General features: G+C 41.7%; 1 protein-coding gene across 5 annotated transcripts in view; it reads left to right on the forward strand.

Annotated features, from left to right (window-relative positions):
- LOC136012332 (glypican-5-like) overlaps nucleotides 1–23099 on the forward strand; it is a 392267-nt gene that overhangs the window by 65642 nt on the left and 303526 nt on the right. For all 5 annotated transcript variants that reach the window (XM_065675474.1, XM_065675473.1, XM_065675475.1 and 2 more), the window contains one exon: nucleotides 3081–3242. In XM_065675474.1, the coding sequence (XP_065531546.1) occupies nucleotides 3134–3242 (109 nt within the window). In that variant the 5' untranslated portion in view covers nucleotides 3081–3133. The remainder of the gene's footprint in view (nucleotides 1–3080; nucleotides 3243–23099) is intronic.

The raw sequence follows: 23099 nt of genomic DNA on the forward strand, positions 1-23099 counted from the left end.
ATTTTCCATTCCTGTGTACATGTTCTTCCCTTCTTATTATTCCAGTGTAGTCAGTGTTCTGTTCCTTTGATCCATGCACAAGGCAGGTTCTGTGGGGTACAAGCTGAGATGGCAAAGCTCATGTATATAGGCATGCAGTAATCTGTGGTGTAGGGCAGAAGATGATTTGGAAATTAGGCCAAAAAGTGGAATACAAAAGCAGTGAGAACCAGGCAAGCAACAGAAGGAAGTGGGGAAAACTCAGGCAAAAAGAACAGGCCTATCAACACCCTGTTTTGCAGATACTGCCCTTAAGACCTGTTTATTTTGCAGAGTTTCTGCCCTGGCAGCTGATCAGGGCCAGTGTCCAATAGTCTCCAGCTCTCCCACAGCCTGTGGTACTTGCTGGTGCTGCTAACTCTCTGGAATCGTGACATCTATTTGCTTACTGTTCCCCTTCCTTTCCTATTCAGGGTTTCCACCCTCCTTGAATCTGCTGGCATAACTCCTGTGTAGTCAAAATGGTCCTTCCATTTTTGTGGTTCCCTAAGAGGGCACCTTGGGGAAAGCAGATAAGAAAGTCCTAGAGATAGATCAATTGCTGAAATGATGCTGTTGGTAAGCTGTCTTCCCACATTCACTATTAGTGCTTTTTCTCTTATATATGGGATGGCTTTGTTCCTAAACTTCAAGGAGGACTTTGCCCTTAAGGCTATCTCCCCGTTGCTGGTGGGCAGTGCACATACTAAGCAGAGGTGGTTGCTTCAGCACTGTGGGGTGTTTTCTGTCTCTGAGGTGAGAGTTGTGTCTCATAGCCCAAGTCTGTTGGTCATGCAGTGTGCTCCTCAGTCACCACTGGTTCATTGTGCTCTTCTCTTATTCTTCTGTTGAAGAGAGCATTTTGCATTAAGATGAACGAGAGAAACTAAAATTAGTATCAGAGTTATTAAAGACTTCAAGATATTACTAATCAGTTCTAATTTAATCTCAGCACCCAGGCATATATAATACTGAAAACCTTTATTAGGTTTCTATAATTGTGTTAAAAGTAATACCCCCAGGCTAGTATTGAAACAAATGAAATTGCCAAGCTCTGTACATGACAGTACTGACCTGATAGCACTGCTGGGGGAGTGGGGATTGCTCTTTGTTTAATGCTCAGTGTTTTACATCAGGCTCCTTAACTGTCAGGGGCTTAGTGCTGTTTCTATATAAGAATACCTTCTGTGTCATTTTGGCTGTGGACCAACAAAACCTAATCTTCAGGCTCATCAGAGGAGATAGCAGGGTGGGGAAGCCCCAGGAGTGTTGTTCCAGAGGAGATATCTGTGTACTTACTTTTTCAGGCTTTCTGGAGGGAGGTTCATGTTCTTATGGTGCCTAGGTTCAAACGGGAGTGCTAGGCAGAGCACATAGCTGTGTGTAGCTTCCTTGCCAGGACCAGCATGCAGTCAGCACTGAACACTTTGTTTTCCAATCCCTTCTGGTACAGGTCTGACTTTTGCAAAAGCTTTTCAAACAGAAATTCAGAGGGATGCTATAAGAAGAAATGCTCTGAGTAACAGCAGCCTGGCCCTGCAGATGCTAACATTTACAACCTCTCTACTCTGGCAACTATTTGCAAACTGACTTAGTTCTTCAACAGTGTGTACTGTATCTTCACATGTGCTTTGTGGTGACAGCTCGGAGAAGTGATCCTTCCCTCACTCCCATTTCCTTGTGACAGAACAAACATATGTTTATGGGGTGAACTGGATCATGGAGCCAATCCAAGTTAAAATTAGCCTGGCCAAGAAGCTAATTTCAACCTGGGACAGCTTCTCTGGCAGATGAGAGCAGGCGAGGGTGCAGCTCTGCTGCTGCTGCTTTTAGCAGCCTGCTGGCTTATGCCAGTGTGCAGAGGTCTCATCTCAAGAGCTTTCCTCAGGGTTCAGGACTTCCGGTTTGAGTGGATAGAGTTGTTTTTTCCTATTTTTGAGATTACATCCAAGTGGGAAACAAATCCACAACCAAAATTGTATCTTGAATCAGCCCAGTCTGTGACAACTTTGTGAATTGGTATGAAAGTGAAGGTAAACCAAAGTATTTCACTTTGGTTTTGACCTTTTCACTTTGGTTTTGACCTTTTTGATGTAAAGTGGCTGCTCTTTCAAATGAGAGATGTAAACTGGAAACAACATTTTTAAGTCAATCTAGCAAGGGAAATTATATGTAAGTCCTCCCTGCAGTTTTGGTCTGAACGAGCTGTTGACCTGGAGCTGGCCCTGAGCAGAGCTTGGTGGTTTGGATGTTCCTCTACTGATTTTTCCATGTGCTCTCTTGTACCCTCTCATTTTTCATCGTCAACTGTATGTGGGACCTTGCTCTGTGTTAACCTGCAAGTCCAGATGCTTGTCTATCCAGAATTCTGTAAAGCCTTTGTCACAGTCCCCCACAAAATCCTTCTCTCAGAATTGGAGAGAGATAGATTTGATGTGTGGACTGTTCAGAGGATGAGGAATTGGCTGGATGGTTGCACCCAGAGGGCAGTGGTCAATGGCTCAATATCTGGATGAACACCAGCGACAGGTGGCATCCCTCAGGGGTCCATACTGGGACCAGTACTATTTAGTATTTGCATTAACAACATAGCCAGTGGATTGAGTGTGCCCTCAGCAAGTTTACAGATGACGTGAAGCAGGGTGATGCAGTTGACATTCATGAGGGACAGGAAGCCATCCTTATTGTCTTATTTAAGACATTTCAGTTCTTTATTTGTGTGTGTGAGTGTGTGTGTGTGTGTGAGAGCTGCTCAGGAGTTCAAAGATTTCTGAGAGACTTTCTCTAGTATGAGAGATGAGCAGGTGGTTCCTCAGGGCACTGCACAGGTGAATATAAATCCTAATCTGAGACATGGTTTTCCCTCAGATTCAAGTTATGATGCTCTTAGGACAAGGAGGACAGTGCAAATGGTGCCTCTTTGAATGTGCATCTTTTGGGATTGTGCTGTGTCTTTGACTGCATTCTAAACATGTTGGTTGTTTTGACAAGAAACAATATTTATTTGTATGGTGTAGGTTGAAAGGTTTTCTAATTATTGTATTTTTCTTGTTCGCTTTCAGAGTCAGATTTACAGATCTGTCAACACAGAGCACCAACTTGCTGCACCAAAAAAATGGAAGAAAGCTACCAGGCAGCTGTTCGAAGGGAGAGGACTCAAAGTATCCAGGCACTGAACTTTGAACTGAAGTACATGATTGTTGGTCACATCACAGCTTTTCAAGGTAGGAACTTTTGAGGTGCTGCGGTTCTATGAGTATTTTATAAAAGTATCCTCTGTAATCAAAAGGAAAACTCTTTGTTTCTCTGGCATTGCATGCTGTACTTATTGGCTTATGGGTTTACTTCCCTGTTCTTTGATCCTGCTTTTTGGATGGCACTTAATCTTGACTGGTATTTTAAGCATCTGCCTAAGTCTAATTTGGAACAGATTTAAGCTTAGACCTTATCTCTGGGATCATTTTAAAAGATTGGTGTGGATTTTTTCAGGGCATTTTCAAATGTCATTCAGGTGCCTGGTGATTGGCTGTGTGTTTTGATATTCTCCTGTGTTGCCAAACCATTTACAGGTGTAAATGAAAATGCATTTATTTGTTGATGCTGAAGAATAAGTGCCCTAACTGATACGTGAAATGAGAACACAGCTCTCTCTTCATGTCAAGATGTTTCACTACCAGGTTGACATGAAGAGTGATCTGTTTTCAAGAATTATGGCCCCACATTTGAATGTGAATGCATGAAAGAACCAGTGTTTTGAAAGTCTTTCCTTATAACTCTTGCCATTCTCAAAGCTACCTAGTCCTAACAGGTTGATGTAGGTCTATGTAGTTTCTTCATGCATATAGTTATTGTATTATGAAAGGGAGAAGATTTTTGGGTAGGATTGTGCACTCTACAGTAGTGAGCACTGGAGACTTTTGTTCCAGAAAGGCATTTAAGCATAGGCTGTAATTTTCAAATATAGAAGAGTTGAGGAATTACATCAATCACCGAGTGATGAATCCAGTTTACTAACTTCTGTGGGCCCAATTATGTGCTTAATTTTAACTCACTGCTTTGCTGTGTTTAGTGCTGAGCACCCTCATGCAGTGAGTTTTGAAAACAAGGCAGTAGTTATTAAAATACGAAGTGTTGAGGTCTGTATGTTACAAGGCAAATTTTATCACAGGAGCTGTTTTGTCTGGTTTCTTCCATTTAGTTGAAAATACTGTGAATAAAAGATGTGGAACTAGATGATCTTAAGGTCCTTTCCAACCCTAACCATCCTGTGATTCTATGAGATTGACAAGAAGCTATTGTACAAGTCCGAAAGAGATGTGTAATGGCAAGATAAAAATTGGCTCCTGGTTTTAGTTGTTTACCTCTTTCCTTTGTTTTATACCAGTGAGTGAGAAATGGCATTTTGGTTTATTTTTCAATTAATTTCTGTAATTTTCTTAATATCCGCATGATCAAAAACTTGGGTTGGAGGGCACTTTGGAGGAGCACTGCAGTGAAAGGGTAACTGTTGGCGCTGTAAAATGCTGGTAGGTTATTCAAGCAATCTTTCAGTACTACGACTGAATAAAGATAAGGTCAGAATAGATTAACCTACCAGCCCTTTTAGGTCAAGCCTGCAGCTTTATTGTCCATTGCTGATGAAGCCTTTTGATGGCATGAAAGAAGTAGTTGGACATTTCACACAGTTTAAATTTACAAGCATTTTCTGGAAGTGAGTAAATAGGTTGTTTGTTGTAACTTGTTATGGCTGGCCTTTCGTCTGCATTAAGTTGGAGCAGTTGAAAAATGGAACTTTTCTCTCTTGCATTGGGAGCTGCTTTTGTTCTTTGCTTTTCTACCAGGTGTCAGTGAAAAGCCTCTCTCTTATCTTGTGCTCTATAAACATTCTGTTGCTAAGAGTAGTACTGTGTGAGACATTTACTAGAGGGAAGATCTTTGCCTGAAATTAACTCTCTCTTTTCAGTCTGTTTTGGTTTGTTGCTGTTTTGAATGATAAAGTGTGAGCATGCCAGAAGCACATTTCAAGTCTGAGAAAAGAAATATCCTTATTTTAGTAGCTTTCTGGTGCATTTCAGGTTTTCTGTTTCTTGGAGCAGTGAAAATTGATTCAGACATGCTAAAAAAAAAAAAAATAGAAAGGCAATTTATCCATTTGTAATGGTGTTTACTTGTACAATTTTCATGCACAATTTACCTTCTCTCATATATACACATCTTTAGTACTGTTAGTGTAGTCAAAGCAAAGCAGTAGTTATCTTTGCTCCCTACTGCTGAGGAAAAGAAATCTTAACTGCTTTTTATTTACTTTTAGTAGACAGTACTGTTAGTATTACACGCATACTCATGGAGTCATTTTCAAGACTTAATGTATGGCACAAGAAATGAATTTTTGAGATTCCAGTTTTGAGAACATGGTGGTGGAGATGAAATTTCAGTGAGAAGAGAGCAATGTTTATGGAGTGGGGAACAGAGAGGATGTTTTAAGTTCTCATCCCCTTATATTCTTTCATGGAATTCAAAGGACACTTATCTCTGAGGACTTGCAGTTAAGTACCACAGGTATTAATATGAAAGAGCTTTCTTATCTGAGTAGGAGTTTTGATATAAGTTTGGTTAAACACTCACCCTGCACCACCTGGAATACTACAATTGACTGTGGGTGTTTTGGAGTTGAAGAGATTTGGGTGTTTGTTTTTTTTTTTTTTTTTTTCCTTTTGTAAATGAAAATGTTCTTGAAGTAGCTTTGCTCACAGCTGAAACAGTACAATTTTCACATGTGCTGGATGTAGTTGTGCAAAATAATCTGTCTGTAAGACTTGATTAAATATACCACAGGCTTGCTATATTTGGGCTAATGCCCAGTCTATGCATATGGACAGCCTTAGCCCTAGAGGTTCGCTCCCCTTTCAAAGTTGCCAATATTAGCAGCCCAGTCCTTGCTCAAACACTTGATGAATCGAGCTTCTGCATGGATATATTTTGCCTGAACTACTGTCTCCAGTGCTGTTGCTGCCTGATTTGAGTAGGAAGAGGCACACTGGCGTCAGCTGCAAGCCCTAAGATGCCCTTCCCCTTAGTAGCAGGGCAGGACGAAGGGAAATAGGGGGGAAGGAAAAGGGCAGCTCGCTGCTTGGGAAGCATGTTATCAGAATCAGCTCCGGAAAATTCTACACTGTCACCAAATCTTTTGGGTGTTTGGCATGGTAAATATAACCATGACCCAGGGGCAGGGTTTCATGGAAAGCTGCTGGATTCACTTTCTTTTAGTGTTTTGGTCTGTGATATAGCCTGAAAGTCATAATCATGGTATTAGTCACTCTACAGATGTTCTAGTAATGACTCTGTTCCAAATGGAGTCAAAGGCAAGGTGAAGTAAGTGGATGCAACAGGAATAGCGTAACAGAGGAGAATGTGCCTGTTGTAATGATCCCAGTATGTCACCCTATGGCTCTTCATCAGTGGCTTTGGTTTTAGATACATTTTGGAATGGGTCTGTTTGTCCCATCTGAAAATTTGCCCATCAGAAATGTCTCTGCTCATGAAATGTGTGGCTGCAGCCTGAAATGCCCAGCAGAACCATTGAAATGAAGGATCAAATAGGTTGCTTTCAGTTTGTAACTCACTTTGCCCTTTGATAACCCGAAGTTTCTTCTTCGAAGTTACTGGTTTATTTGTCCCAAACGTTTTTAGGCTTGCATGTGAACAAATGTATTGGTTTAGCTTAGATTTATGCCTGTAATCATTCTACATGTTACTTGGCACAGTCATCCTTCTGTTACTCACCCCCTCTCAATTTCTTCATGCAGTCCCTGAGCACTTCCAAGCAAGGCAACTGCTTCATTGTTAGTGGATTAAAAGCGGTGTGGGTGTGCAGGCTGAAAGTTGCTGTCAGAAGAGGTATCAATAGCCTGATGGGAAAGCTTTGTTGTGGGCAGACAGCAGTGAGAAACCTGGCCTCCTTTTTCTGGGTCCTTTATGGGGTGCTAACAGGTGCTATATAAGCACCCACAGGACACTTGGCTCTGCTTCTGTCATGCTGAGGCTAATTTGAGGTAATGAAAACCCAAACACTGGTAATTTATTTGTTCTGTTGATGGTCTCTGCAGAGAATCAGAACAAAATAGTTTGAAACCTACATCACGTTTCAGTCACCAAATTAGTAGGTATTAGATACAGTGAAAGTCTTTGAGCTCAGCAGTTGAAGAAAAATCAGTTACTCTTCTTTGCTGCACTCTTTGCTTTTACAGCAGGCAATAGGCATTGTTCACTCACAGCCTCTTAAGAGAAAGCTCATGAATGAAAACATGTTGGTCATAAAGCAATAATTTTGTGGTGTTTCTCTGAAATCCCATTCATTTAACTTTTGTGGGTCGAAGGGCAGGGGCAGATGCTCGTATATTTTCCCAGCTATAGATTAGCTTTGTAGCATTCTCTTCCTCTTGCTCCTAACTCAAAAGGTTTGTCAAAGCTGTGCTTATGTTCCACTTTATATGGAATGGGGAGTTGTTGAGAAAGCTCCTTGGTGCTATTTCTAATAACTGGGGTTGCAGTACTATTGCTATGTGCACACATTGTTTTGCCCTGTTATCTATCATCTGATCCAAGCAAGCAACTGGTAAGGATGTGACTGGTACAAGGCAGAGCACGTGACCTAGTTGTAGCAGTGATAGGATTCCTGAATTTTAGTAAAATGACCAAAAATTAATCCCCGGTTGATCCCAAAAGTCCTTAAGCACAAAGGTTTTGATCTGGCATCCTCCTTGGTGAATTCAAATGGTCATCTGGTTTCTGTGTATCTTGAGATGGATAGCTCTAGTGTGTCCAGTAATCAACTGATGTGACCATCCGCAGAAAGAAGTAATATAGTACACTGGCACTCAGAGCTAGGGTCCCTCAGGGGTCGGTGCTGGGACCGGTGCTGTTTAATATTTTCATCAATGACCTGGATGAGGGAACTGAGTGCACCCTCAGCAAGTTCGCTGATGACACAAAACTGGGAGGAGTGGCTGACACACCAGAAGGCTGTGCTGCCATTCAGCGAGACCTGGACAGGCTGGAGAGTTGGGCGGGGAGAAACTTGATGAAATTTAACAAGGGCAAGTGTAGAGTCTTGCATCTGGGGAAGAACAACCCCATGTACCAGTACAGGTTGGGGGGGTGACCTGCTGGAAAGTAGCGAAGGGGAAAGGGACCTGGGGGTCCTGGTGGATAGGAGGATGACCATGAGCCAGCAATGTGCTCTTGTGGCCAAGAAGGCAAATGGCATCTTAGGGTGCATTAGAAAGGGAGTGGTTAGTAGGTCAAGAGAGGTTCTCCTCCCCCTCTACTCAGCCTTGGTGAGGCCGCATCTGGAATATTGCGTCCAGTTCTGGGCCCCTCTGTTCAAGAAGGACAGGGAATTGCTTGAAGGAGTCCAGCGCAGAGCCACAAAGATGATTAAGGGAGTGGAACATCTCCCTTATGAGGAGAGGCTGAGGGAGCTGGGTCTCTTCAGCTTGGAGAAGAGGAGACTGAGGGGTGACCTCATCAATGTTTACAAATATGTAAAGGGTAGGTGTCAGGATGATGGAGCTAGGCTTTTTTCAGTGATATCCAGTGATAGGACAAGGGGCAATGGGTGTAAACTGGAGCATAGGAAGTTCCACGTTAGCATCAGGAAGAACTTCTTTACTGTAAGAGTGACAGAGCACTGGAACAGGTTGCCCAGGGGGGTTGTGGAGTCTCCTACACTGGAGATATTCAAGGCCCGCCTGGACAAGTTCCTGTGTGATGTACTGTAGGTTACCCTGCTCTTGCAGGGGGGTTGGACTAGATGATCTTTTGAGGTCCCTTCCAACCCTTGGGATTCTGTGATTCTGTGATTCTGTGATTCCTTTCTAGCTGTAGCCTTGCACGTGTGAGCTGCATGCACATGGACTAGTGCTGTCTGTCTTGTTTGGGGTGCCAGGTGGGAGAAGTCTGTCGTCCCCCAGCCTTTTCTTCTGGCTGCTGCTATTCTCTGTTGAAATGTAAACATAGCTCTTTATAGGGTACTTTGTTTCCATATATCTCAATCTCTTTTGGAAGAGACTTTGATGTGGTTGCGCTGGTACTAGACACGGATACAGTGAGGCACAGGGGAGGCACATGATGCCGCAGGAAGAGCCAAGATTGCAACTTAGTTAATCTTTGTGACATCTTCTGATCTGTCTATGAAGTATTTGTGATTTCTAGAGGTCTTGGAGGGGATGAGAATTCTGTTTGACTGTAGTCTTGTGAAGCTTTTGCTGCAAGTGAGATGTTCCTTTTGTCTTTGATCTTGGCAAGGTTGACTGTGCTGCCATTCAGCGAGACCTGGACAGGCTGGAGAGTTGGGCGGGGAGAAACTTGATGAAATTTAACAAGGGCAAGTGTAGAGTCTTGCATCTGGGGAAGAACAACCCCATGTACCAGTACAGGTTGGGGGTTGACCTGCTGGAAAGTAGTGAAGGGGAAAGGGACCTGGGGGTCCTGGTGGATAGGAGGATGACCATGAGCCAGCAATGTGCTCTTGTGGCCAAGAAGGCAAATGGCATCTTAGGGTGCATTAGAAAGGGAGTGGTTAGTAGGTCAAGAGAGGTTCTCCTCCCCCTCTACTCAGCCTTGGTGAGGCCGCATCTGGAATATTGCGTCCAGTTCTGGGCCCCTCTGTTCAAGAAGGACAGGGAATTGCTTGAAGGAGTCCAGCGCAGAGCCACAAAGATGATTAAGGGAGTGGAACATCTCCCTTATGAGGAGAGGCTGAGGGAGCTGGGTCTCTTCAGCTTGGAGAAGAGGAGACTGAGGGGTGACCTCATCAATGTTTACAAATATGTGAAGGGTAGGTGTCAGGATGATGGAGCTAGGCTTTTTTCAGTGATATCCAGTGATAGGACAAGGGGCAGTGGGTGTAAACTGGAATATAGGAAGTTCCACGTTAACATCAGGAAGAACTTCTTTACTGTAAGAGTGACAGAGCACTGGAACAGGTTGCCCAGGGGGGTTGTGGAGTCTCCTACACTGGAGATATTCAAGGCCCGCCTGGACAAGTTCCTGTGTGATGTACTGTAGGTTACCCTGCTCTTGCAGGGGGGTTGGACTAGTTGATCTTTTGAGGTCCCTTCCAACCCTTGGGATTCTGTGATTCTGTGATTCTGAGTTACTTCGCCCTGACTGTGGACCTGGTCAGTGTTTCAGGGCAGTATAAGGAAGGGGTATTCTGCATCAATGTTTTGGTGATTAGATTCCTCATTTCTGTTTTGGTGCTACTTCCTTCAGAGGGCCTTCAGAGGAAGGAATTCCTCTGGTTTGCAATCCACTGTAAACTAGTTTATGGTGGGTGGAAGCAATGGAAGGTGAACTGTAGCGTCAGAGAGGCAGAGTCCATTAGAAATAAGTAGCCTGTGTGAGTGAGAAACTGTGCTATAGTGCTGCAGCATTATCCTTGCAGGAGATAGTTTTCTGATTCTGCCACCCTGTTGTAACCTCTTCGTTTGTCAGGAGCTGCCATGTGCTCCCCCATGCTGCACACAGGTGCTGTCAAATCAGGTGAGGCAGCAGGGCCACCAAACTTAACCTTGTTCAGTGGCCAGTAAACGATCAGGGAAATGTGAATACACTTCCTTTTTATCCTCTGGTTCCCTGGAGAAGGATGATTCACAGGGTGTCTTGAGTTGAGGCTGAGAAGCGCTCCTTATTCGTTGGTAACATTGTTGGACCCACAACCCGTTAATGCCTCTTTCACTGGGTTATCTTTCGGCTACCACAATGAAAATGGCCATGGTGACCACATGCTGACTGATTTCATTATGTGTCAGGTTGCTTGCTTTAAACATTCTCCTGCTGATTTCCCTTTTGTCACTTTTTTTAAGTTTTATTGTTTCAAGATACAGGTACTGCCAGTATAATTATTCATCTTCTGTATGCCATGTATAGTTTTAGAGCCCAAGGATTTGCTGAGACCTCAATTTTTGTATGTGGGATGAGGGAAGGAGTGTTACATTCTCTTCTGTAATTGTCCTTTTCTCAGCAAAGTATAGAAGTTTGCAATGTGATATCCCCACGTGCTGTCACCTTTTATCTTCTGAATGTGCAAAATCAAAAGGAAATGTTGGTGATATGCCAGGGACTGTGAGTAAATTTTAGCAGTACATTGTAAATGGTGATTATTGAACTGACTATGCAGCTTGTGTGTGCTAGGTCCCTAAATGTTTCCAATGGTGTTAGGGTATTCTTCTTTTGGCTGAAAGACTACTTGTGATCCTTTGGAACAGTACCTGATCAGAAGTTGGCTGTATGCTTTTGTCAAGATTCTAGATTCAGATTGACAGTTTCATGCTGTAAATCACAAGAGAATGAAAGTGTTGCTTACCTGGTGTCTTGTCTTGTTCCATTTTCCATAGAGATTTGAATTAGTGTGATGTTCCAATATCCATAAATAATTTAAGGAATGCGCTTTATTTCTAGTACATGAAAGTTGAAAGTTAAATGTGGAATAAATCCCCAAATAAACCTCCATCTTTAATTTTTTTCTGTAGTACATATGAAGCATAAAAAGATTGTGTGCAGAAGTTCACCCCAGCCTCTCTTGTCCTCTAAGACCTGAAGTGACTCTTGATTTTCCTCATACTTTCACCTACTCTAATGTACATTATGAAAATAAAGTATCCAATGCTTTTTACTACTTTCACTGTTTTTCACCGTTTTTCATGGTTATCTGAATCCTACTTGAAAACATCATTTCCCTAGTCAAACTCCTGATCACATTCTCTGTTTCCTTGATAGTGCTACCTTCCTGCACCTCAAATATGCATTTCATCTTGTATTTTGTAGTGTAGCCCATGCCGCTAGTCAGGTGCGATTCGTGATCTCAATGTCAGTTACTGTCACAGGTCAGTAATGGCACCTTTTTCATTCACTTAGGATAAAAATTCAAATGGGTACCTTTTTAGAGTTCTCTGCTGTCTTTCATGTCAGAGGAGTGTGCACTGCAAAGATTCTCTGCACCTTCATTGTCTTCCTTCAAAGGCCGTTCTTAAACCTCTCCTTGTGTCATGATAAACAAAACACTTCTGAAAGGTCAACCCAAAATATGCTGAATCCACTGTCCGTTATGTTGACCAGGTTTGTATCTGTCAGCTATCTTGCTATCTTTTTCCTTTCCTTTTATTGACAGGCACCGTGCTTTCTCCTGAATCTCTACAGTATCTGTGATCCTGGTGTTCTTTTAGCATCCCTAACTTCTATAGTAAAGTACATAACTGTTGACCTCGGTGATTTTTGTATGTTTGTAATTGTATTAATGTAGCCCCCTGCTGTGCCTTGTCATTTGGGCAGCTTGTTATGAAGGAGAAATTTAGTCTTTAACACAGGAAAAATCCAAGGGAGGTATAATGGAAGAAATCCCACTTTCTCATCAGAAAATTCTGATGACTTTATGCTTTCAAAATCACAAGTTCAGGTGGAAAATCTAGTGAAAACTTGAGAAGAACACTAAATTCTAGCCATGGAGTGTAACAAACTGTCTTGCAAACGTTATCTAGTAGGACGGTCATGTCCACAGAAATCTCTGTAGGGTAACTAAAGCTAGTGGCTATATTGCTGATAGTAGATTTCTCCTTAAACATAGGAAGGCCTTATATCATCTCATTTATTACACTGAAATGACCTTATAACAATCTGCAATTGGCAGTGACACTGTAGAGTCGCCAGCACTGTGAGTAGGTCAGTGTTATCAGAGTTCCTGCACGTTGTATGCAGGTTTGACTTGTGAAACAGCATGCAGCTCTTTTTCAAGAATGCAGTATGCATAATTGTGCTTGTGGATAAAGGGGGGATATTAGTCTTAACAGAAGCTTATATTGGTAATCATTGTATACTTACAAGCATCATTTTTTTTGACTTATTGCTAGAGTTATTGTGTTTTGAGTGCTACACAGAAGTGTTATATTGCTTAGCTATCTTGGTTGCATTCAAAAGTGATTAAATATAGATTTTTATATAATTGCTTGGCCCACGGCTTTAAAGAGTGGTATAATTCCATGTCAAGTGGGGAGAGAAATATACATTAAACACACTTAAAAGGAAACAGCAAGTCATCTAGGTAAGATATCATGCATTTAGACTTTATAATCACCATGTAAACTTGTTTCCTGGTCTTGTCTAGCTGTTGCTGTCATTTGAAACCTAGAATGTAAGCAATTTGGGGCAGGGACAGTTCTTCATTATCTATTTATAACTGTGGTTCATGCAATGTGGGTAGGGTGTATTGGTGCTAGAACAAGACATCTAATGAACACGCACATCATGTGTTGGGTCATCTTCTATTTCTGTGTTTCTATTTCACTTGTCTGTCGTCATAAGGATCTTTTTCTTCCTCTTTGTTCTTTCCAGTACCTTGACAGGTTCTTTACCATATCTCCAGAGTATAAAAGCGTGGTGTAAGTGTAGCCCAATAAATCAGTAATAAAGTAGTCCAGATAGAAATAAAACACAAAGATAGCTGGAGAGGAGCTCACTCCTAAAAAAAAAAAAAAAAAAAAAAAAAAAAAATAGAAAGAAAATTAAGAAAAACCTGCAAAGCAAAGTGAGCAAATGGATCTGAGGGCTTGACTACCTGGGGAGCCTTTAACACAGGTGCTCTTGCGAGGGCAATATTTTTGTGACAGTGTTTCTGGAATCTCATTTTGTGTCCTTTCTTCTGGAGTTACACAGTTGATTCACAATTGTGTTGTGAAATTTCTGAGGTCTCCTTAAAGTAGGCAGAAGGTTCTTCTGATGTGGCATCTCCATACAGGAAGCATTACTGCTTCGTCCCTCATGACACGGAGTCCCTCAACCCAGTGGCTCCACTGCAGTTGTGTGAATACTTCAATACATCTAATGAAATTAAGTTATTCTCAGTGCAATAAAGTCCAGGTTCTGACTTGCCTTAAGGTAGTCTGACATTCGGGGGGGGGGGGGGGGGGGGGCGGGGAAGGAGGTGGAGGTAGGAGAAAAAGGGTGAGGTCCCAAAACCAGTACCTAAAGGGGTCTACAGGAAATCTGGAGAGGGGCTTTTGATAATGGCATGTAAAGATGAGGTGTTATTTCAGTAATTCAGCTTTTAATTGCATATCCTTTTCTGCCCAAAATGGTTGATTGTTGAAATGTCCTATCGTTGTATCAGCCCTTCTATTGTGAGATTGAAAATAGGAAAGACATTATGTTAGGCCATTTCTAGGTGCAAAATTTGTTCTTTGAGCAAGGGTATAGGTACAGTAACATTGAAACTGTTAGGCAATTCCATAAATGCAGGAGAAAAAACATTGGAGATAAAGTTTTGATAATGCAATGGAAGAAATGTTTTGACAATGTAATGCAAAAGGACTGATCTACAGGAATTCCTTCCTTGTTTCTCACTGTTGCTTCAGAAAGATGATTGAGCAAGACTGACAAGGTTAAGAGAGCAGATATCTCAAAGCAAGTATATTCAGGAGAAAACAATTGGTTCAAACCTCAGCCCCATGCTCCAGTAATGATAGTGTGACACCTGTTTGAACTCTGCTCTCTTCTGCCAACTTTCATGGATAAAATTCATTTTACTCAGAAAATGAAATGTGAATTGGCATTAAGAAATATACTTCCATCATTTTCTTACTTTATTTTAGGAAGAAAATGTGGAATGTCTTAGATTCTTCTGATTCACCACCACCACTCCCTCCCCCCCCCCCCCCGAGATATCAATTCATCTGTTATGCAGATGTATTTTGCTTTTTACTTTTAAAGCAGTTTGTATATATGCCTTTTAGTAATGCTGTGTGATATAATGCATTATTGATTTAAACTGTTAAGTGTGTGTAAATGTAAAAAGAGGATTAAATAATTTGTTTTCCTTCCACTTATTAACAGAAGATGACTTATTGCAGTTGCTGTCATGTGTGGTATTATATTTATGGGCTAGGACATCATTGTGCTGTATATAAAACCCTAAGAAAATATGCCAGTGCCAGGATGATGACTGTATTACTGTAACATGAGAGACAGCAGAATATAGACAGATGGAGGGTGTGTAAAAGCAATAGGCTCATATTTTTCAGTGTAAGAGACAGCAGTCTTAGTGTTTACAATCACATTTGTAATGTTGGGATTGTTAGATCAGATTTCAGAGTTTCTGTGCTTCATTTTAGTTCAAAATCTGCTTTTTCCGCTGGAACGTCATTGTTTCCCAGGTGCCTCCACAGTTAGAGGGCATTGTGGTTGAAGTGGATAGGCTTTGAGGGTAGTTTAGGTTAGAAATATATTTCAGGGATGTGGAGCTGTTGGAGTGAGTCCACGGAGATGCTGAGAGGGCTGAAGCACCTCTTCTATGGAGACGGGTTAGGAGAGCTGGGCTTGTCCGGCCTGGAGAAGAAAAAGCTCCCAGGAGACCTTAGAGCAGCTTCCAGTGCTTAAAGGGCCCAAGAAGAAAGCTGTAGAGGGGCTTTTGACAGGGGTCTGTAGTGACAGGACAAGGGAGAATGGCTTTAACCTCACAGAGATTGTGAAGGGGAATTTGGCAGAGATTGGCCAGAGAAGCTGTAGCTGCCCTATCCCTGGCAGTGTTCAAGGCCAGGTTGGACAGGGCTTGGAACAACCTGCTCTAGTGGAAGGTGTCCCTGCCTGTGGCAGGGGTTGGAACTGGATGAGCTTTAAGGTCCCTTCCAACCCAAACCATTCTATGGTTCTACCAATATCATTGCGATTACAGCAGAGTCTAGCCAGTACGGAACAAGCATCCTGCACATTGCCAGCACCACCTGAAACTCAAGCTTGAAAGCAATACCTTCTGTACAGGGCAAAGAAATTATGGGATGTTATTTCATTCTTACATGTAGCCTAAGTACATTAGGCCACAACAACATTTTGTCAGTTTGCAACATTTGCAACTACTCCCAGTTGTGTGGGCCATTATTTTGTCTGCAGTTACAGTGGTTTATACTTACTGGGCAAGCTGACAGTTATGTCCTTCATTTGATCCTGCTTTTTGTATTGCTGTGAAGTCTGGGTCATACTTCCTGGAGCAAAGGTACAGACCCAAGGCAGAAAGCAATCAGAGGAGAAAATAGCATGAAGTGATAACTTAGTCTTTGTGTATAGAACCTCCTTTCAGTACTCTTTGGGATAATGAAGGAGTTGATCTGTGTACTGGAAGTAAAATAAATTTTAGTGATTCAGAGGTGCTCTCTTGAAAAGTTCCGATTGAGGCCGTTGCCATCCTGCAGTTACTGTAAGGGTTTATATGCAAGATGATTTTCACACACGCAGGCTCTGTCTCCGAGTATCAAGCTACTGAATAGCAATGGCAGATGTTATGAGGTAGATAAACTACCAGTGTGGGACAAAGTAGCTCTTGCCAAGATGAATGTTGTATTGTACCTGAAATCCTAGGAATGAGAAATGGTGTCCCCTGATTTAAATTTATTTATATCGTCTCTACAAAGCTGAATGTTTGGGCCTTGGCTTTGGTCCAGAAGCAGTTAAAATCCCTGGTAATCTTTCCACTGATTTGATTGAGCTTGGACCCTGGCTCCAAGAATAGAATTACAATGTCAAAGAGAAGGGGAGGCTTCTCTTTCTCAAGTGAGGATTACTTTATTTGGATGTGCTATGGAATATATTGCTAAGTGGCAAATGAATGAACCCCAATTGGTATGAGCCAGCTCAAAATCACTACTGAACAACCTCCTCCTGGCAATCTGCGATGCAGCTCACAAATATGAATTCTTGTGAGGAGGATCATATATTGTCTTGTGCTGGGGGGCAGTAGGAAATCAGAAAGTGCCAAAAGAACATATGAGATATTTGTACTTAATTTGTTTTTATATATACACATGTATATACCTATGTATATGTACATATTCACATATACAGAGAGAGACAGGCACATGCTTTTTTTTCATTTGCATTTATTTAATAATACTATTTATGGTGGCTGATTCCAGCAGAAGAACTAAATATCTAAAGACCCAAAATCCAGTGTAGTCAATTTTTTGTTGAAAACAAATAATTTTATGATGTTTAATAACTTACATGCTAAATGTAGCTGATGAAATATTCTTTTGTCATCCGCCCCCTCCTCCAAATTCTAAGTCTGTGGTGATCAGACACACCTTCCTTACTGCTTCTGTATTTGGTAGCAACATTTGGAAAAGCTGGAGGAAGAGGAACAATACTTTGATATTCAAATGCACAGAGTAAATACTGTGCTTCTACTCATACAAATAGTATGAGAGGAGGTGACATACTTTGTTTCACTGGATTTGCCATTGTAGTTGGGTAGGAAAATAGAAAATTTTAGAGCCCTTCAGGGTTCTGTGGCTAAAGAAGGACTTCTGTGTCTAAAACATTCCCTCCAGCTGTATTAATTCATCTAATAACAGAACATCCTTTCCTAATAACCTTTCATTTTCCATAATCCTCAGTCTGCAGTCCTTACAGCAAAGCTATTGCTGTTCAAGACTGGATTTGAGACATTTATGGCTGTTGTACAGCAACACACCTGACGTCAAGCTAACTCAGCAGACCATGCAACTTGGGCATGCTCTCAGCTCTGATACTTCACCCAAATAAGTCTGAGAGCTGCAGGCACTGGTTGAAGACGGAAGCAGAATCAGCCTGCTGGTAGGGAGCTCTCTGTGAGTGGATGTTGAGGTTCAGTCATTTTTTCTTGCAGACCGTAGCTGATGCTACATGCCAAGGTTCATTTGGTAGTACACAGCTACCATTTCTTCTGACTGTACTGTTAACTTCAGAGTGAATTGTAGTTTCTTAATGAATCAGGTACATTTTCAGCTGGAGAATAGGAAATGTCACTGCAGTGGTTTAAACCAGGATTGGTTTATTTTTCCTTGTCTAGATGCTTTCTAATGGGATATGAGATTTGCCATCTTCTGTGTTTTAGTTATTCACTTCAATATTCCTCTCCCCCCCTTTTTTTATCCTAAGTATATTCAGTAGGTTTGAGAGACAAGGTTAACCTCAACAGTGATTTTTGCTATTGCAATAAGGAATACTTAAGGATTCAAGGACAATTGAGACAAAAGTAAAAACTCTATGAAAAGAAGTATCTTCACATCTACCCACTGTCTGCTTAGAAATAATGTTCTGATGAATAGCAAAGGTGAAATAAGCGCAGGGATGGCACAGCTTCAAGGAAAACACAAAGAAACTAATGAAGGCTTCTAAAACTTCTTAGTCATCTCTTTGCCTGCAAATTGATTCTCCGGTTCTCCTCTTAGCTACTTGAAGATGAGTGACTCGAGTGAAGGCTTTTGAGTTACATTAGGTATAACTGGTGTAAATTAAGCAGCATGAGACCCACAGTGCTTTATATTGTGATGGCAGAGACAAATCTTATCCAAAGATTCCTGGTTTTGTAGAAGATGAAACGTTCATTTTCCTGTCATCACTCAAGGCAATAGACAGTCTTATCTAATTTTATAATCTGTCTGAACAGAACCTTTAGAGGCTATAAACTTTATTTAAGGCTGTTTTCTTGCATTTCCGAAAACATCATCAAGGTCTTTTCTTCAAGCAGGCTTTTCCTATGGGCCTGGTTTTGATCTTGTTTTATGACTGATGAGTTTTGTAGCAATTTTTAGTGACTTTTCATTTAAAGATCAAATAGAAAATAAGAAATATTTAAATAAAACTGGGATACTAAAAGCAAAACGCAGGCTTACAACCACCCCTACTTCCAGCCCTTCCACTCTTCCCACTGGGAAAGTGAAACACACCTTTTGGGATTTCTGTCTTATCAAGTGCCACCAGAACATGTGCTGTGTTTGGTGTAGCGCAGGGCCCTATTTAAGCAGGGGTTCTGAAGACCTGGGATACTCTTGCAGTGGATGAGGTGGCTAGGTGTTGTGGTTTAAGCCCATCCGGTAACTCAGAACTGTTCAGCCGCTCTCTCCCTCCCACACCTCCTTCCTCCCCCTGCTTCCAGAGGGATGGGGAGCAGAATTGAAAGAATGCAGCTCCCACGGGTTGAGATAAGAACAGCCCAGTAACTAAGGTGTAACACAAACCACTACTGCTACCACCAATGATAATAATGATAACAGAAATAACAAAGGAAGAGAATACAATCTGCTCAGCACCCACCGACCGATACCCAGCCCGACCTGAGCAGTGATCCCAGCTTCTTGACTAGAACCTTCTAGTTTGTGACCGTCAGCCTCATTGTCCTAGCATCGGAGCAACCAGGTGATGATGTGCTCCCCTGGTTGATGGGTAAAATCTTTTTGCATATTCTGTAGCTCGGTTGAGGTCCAGGGTTGAGAAGTCACCTCTTCTTCCTGTGATTCACGTACTAATAACTCCTGGTCAGATGCTGCCATGGGTGGTGAGTACATTGTTTCTTTATCTTGGTTCATCTTTCTTGCCTCTTTTTTGCTTTTCCCTTTGTGTACAGGGGCAACTGATATTGGCACGAACTGGTCCTCTGGTTTAGCTGCAGTGATTATCACTGTGGTCAGAGTGGCTGCAGTATCTGTTTTTGGGGTTTGGGTCCTGCTGTACTTGTCACCGGGGCTGGTGTAGCTGCTGTGCTTGGAGCTGGAGTAGCTGCACTGTCTGGGGTCGGAGTTTGAGTAGCTGCTGTACTTGCTGCTGGGACTGGTGTAGCTGCAGTACTTGGAGTAGCTGCATTATCTGTTGCTGTTGGAGTTTGAGTAGCTGCTGTACTTGTCACTAGGGTTGGTGTAGCTGCTATATTTGGAGTTAGAGTAGCTGCATTGTCGGTTGCTTTGCCGTCAGATCCAGAGACATTTTTTATTGTTTGAAGGTGCTGGACGGTGTTGAACAGGGCTCTGTAAGCATAGGCCAAGCCCCAGCATGTTGCCATGATTTGTCCCTCTCTGGTATGACTGGGATGACAACACACCTCATTTAAGTGTTTTAGTAATTTCTCTGGATTTTGCACTTGTTCAGTGGTGAAGTTCCAAAGCACTGGAGGGGTCTGCTGGCCTACATACTTGCCCATACTATCCCTCACACCCTGCCACTCATGACTGTCCAGCCTCAAGGAAAATCTGTTGGTCCTCCTATATTGTTGTCTAACCCTAGACAAGACCCAGACCTTACTCTCCTTAACTCTCGGGACCAGATGAAATGGTCGTGAGTAAAACACACTCTATATGTGTGCCAGCATGGTGATCCCCATCACAATCAGCAGGCAGGTCTCAAGGGCTAGTCAAAACCTTCAGAACTCTCAAATGATGCTGTAAAGGGTCTGGTGGGTGAGCTGGAAAGGTAAGCGAATGTCTCCTTTACGGGGTGACCACCAGAGGAGGGGGGAAAAAGATGTGTAATTGCTAAACACTTCTGTTGTATACCCGCCAAAGTATAGAGGTGGTGACCACACTAGGGACTCAAGCCAGATCAGTTTCATGATCAATGATTCTATTGTATTGCAACTCATTACCATAAAGTAGAATGAAACAAAAACCTTAGCCCAAAGTCCCCAGCCGATGAACACCAACCCAGCAAATACCAGCTGTAAGTAAAGTACAACATGCTGAAACTGTGAGATCAAGAGCAACAACTTTGAGAGCCAATAAATCAGCATTGTGACGAGTGACAATCCGAAACAATGAATGCTTATCACACATACAATTAGACACACTGTGGTCAGATCTGTCATTATCTCAACCCTTCGTGCCCCACATTGGGTGCCAAAAAGAACTGTTGTAGTTTAAACCCAGCCAGTAACTCAGAGCCACGCAGCCACTCTCTCACTCCCTCCCGACCTCTTGGATGAGATTGAGCGTTTTCAGGGTGACGTGACTGGAGGCAAAGGATGAGAGAGGCAGTTCCCTCTGTTAGTATAGTATCTAAGCACTTGTGTGAAGTGCTGGGGAGCCATGCATAACTGCGTTCAGGCCAGGGAAGAGACTGCAAATACTTTTCTTTTAATGTCCTTTCTTGAAAGAAAAGCTGAATATATTCGTAATGTATTCTTGTCAGCTAAGTTTTTTTATGCCTAAGGACAATCCATTCTCATCTTTCTTCCTTCATGGGACTCACTGGCTCCTAGCCAGGTTTAGCCATAGGTTCATGTACTTTAGACACATGCTTAGGTTCTTTGTTTCGTACCAAATAACTCAATATTCTGTAGATCAACCATTTTGGTTTTGTACAGGTTTTAGTGATCTGCCAGGAAATGAGTTTCAATAGCCTGAAGGCTCCTGAGCAAAGTAACTCAAGTCTATTTACATGGTAACCTTTGAAATGTTCAGATTCACACGCATGATAATTTGTTTGAGTAAAGGTTTGGATATAAAAGTGGAATTAAACCTTTATGATGACCTTTAGAATAATTTGGATACATTTTCATCTTGGCTTGCTCTTTAAAACCTATGCAGTTACTGATCCATTAGGTGGGTCATGAAACATTATCTGAAACGGTTTTAATATCTGTGTTGAGCTGTAAGTGTGAAGAGGCTCTCCTGTTTGTATTTGGATGCTATTTCTGGTTTGTTTTCAACTTAAGTTATAAGCATCACAAGGTATGCAAGTGTTCATTCTCTTATTTACAATTTTGCACTCCATTTAGATTCTATCTTTGGCTGCATCCCTGATTGTGCATCTTCCAACGGGGAGGAGGGTCTCAAGATTTTAAGTAGTGAAAAGGTTTACTCCTATTAAAACCTACCAAATACGTATATTACGTGTGAAGTCCTGGAACTTCTTCATTCCACTTAGTTTTCACAGAGCTAAGTCTGCTACTTTAAATGCCATCCTGTTTTGTATCCACGTCATGTCTGTCACCAGTGATATTGAGGATGATTTGATGTTTGGTTAAATCATATTAATACATCGGATCTGTACATGATGTTTCAGAAGTTGTAATTTAAGAAGAGCATGAATACCCTGAATACCCTTTACGGTGGAAAACCATGTGATAGCTTCAGCTGTATTTCTTTTAAGAAGACATGGTGCAGGTTGGACTCCCAGTGTTGTTGTTTTTTAACCTTGTAATATAGAACAAGTCCCAGAATTTAGTTAACAAATATTCTGAGTTAAGGTAGTGTGTAGTCAATGTGAAATTATAGATCAAGTTGAAATATTTGGGAGGGTCACCACCAAACCAGACCTGGAGGAAGAAAACTTGAAGAATCACTTATGTTCTGCTTAAATCTGTCCTGAAAAATGTGATAATTATGATGTGCACCAGCAAATCTGAACCCGTATAACCTGTAGGCCAAGAAGTGTGCAGTGTGATTTCATTTCATTTACACAAGGAGATTTCCATATGCGATATCATTAAAGTCTGAATAATGACCTTGTTTTCTTTGTATAGCTGGAAAAAAACACATTGTGATAAAGAGATATGGACGCTATTGCTTCTAAGTTGAGGAACAGAATTCATCAGGAGTGTATGTGAGTATCTTTGGCTGGCAACAAGGAGAAGATAAAAAAAAAAGATAAAAGCTGCCCTCCCATTTTTTATTGAAAATGAAATAGTTTTCAATCAGCATTCTTGAAGTGTGGCAGTCCTTTCCAAAAGAACCCATTCAGCATCTCACAGGGACCCTGGAACTTCCCTGCTGGCCCTGTGTGGGACCCAGAGTGTTTCTATTTACCATTCATGGACTTGATTAAAATCAGAGCTAGAGTGAATTTAACTCTGTGAATGTTCTTGAACATCTCTGAATAGCTGAACCTATTTTACCCCAGAACAGAAACATCATGCTTTGCAATCATATTTCTTGTTGAAAGATTCCTTTTGATGTTAGAATTCCAGATTAATATAGTTAAAATCGCAGATAGGCAGCACTTGCGGTTCCTTGCGCTTTCAAATCAAAATGCTGCCGTTGGGGTATTAGAAGTGCTCAGTGGCTTGTTAGTAAGAAAACCATACCCCATCCCAAAACATCTACCTACTTCCATAGGTGGGAATTTGCATGCACATGTCAGATATCTCAAACTAACCTCAGGTAGTTTCTCTTTTTAGGCAGCAGAATTTCCTGATGAAAAATATTTGTTAAATACTCTCCCAGTCGTATGATTTATTAAATCCATATTGAACGTGTCTGCCTACAGAATAAATTGATTTCAGTTGT

This window comes from Lathamus discolor, chromosome 3 (genome assembly GCF_037157495.1).
Source record: "Lathamus discolor isolate bLatDis1 chromosome 3, bLatDis1.hap1, whole genome shotgun sequence".
NCBI classification, from domain to species: domain Eukaryota; kingdom Metazoa; phylum Chordata; class Aves; order Psittaciformes; family Psittacidae; genus Lathamus; species Lathamus discolor.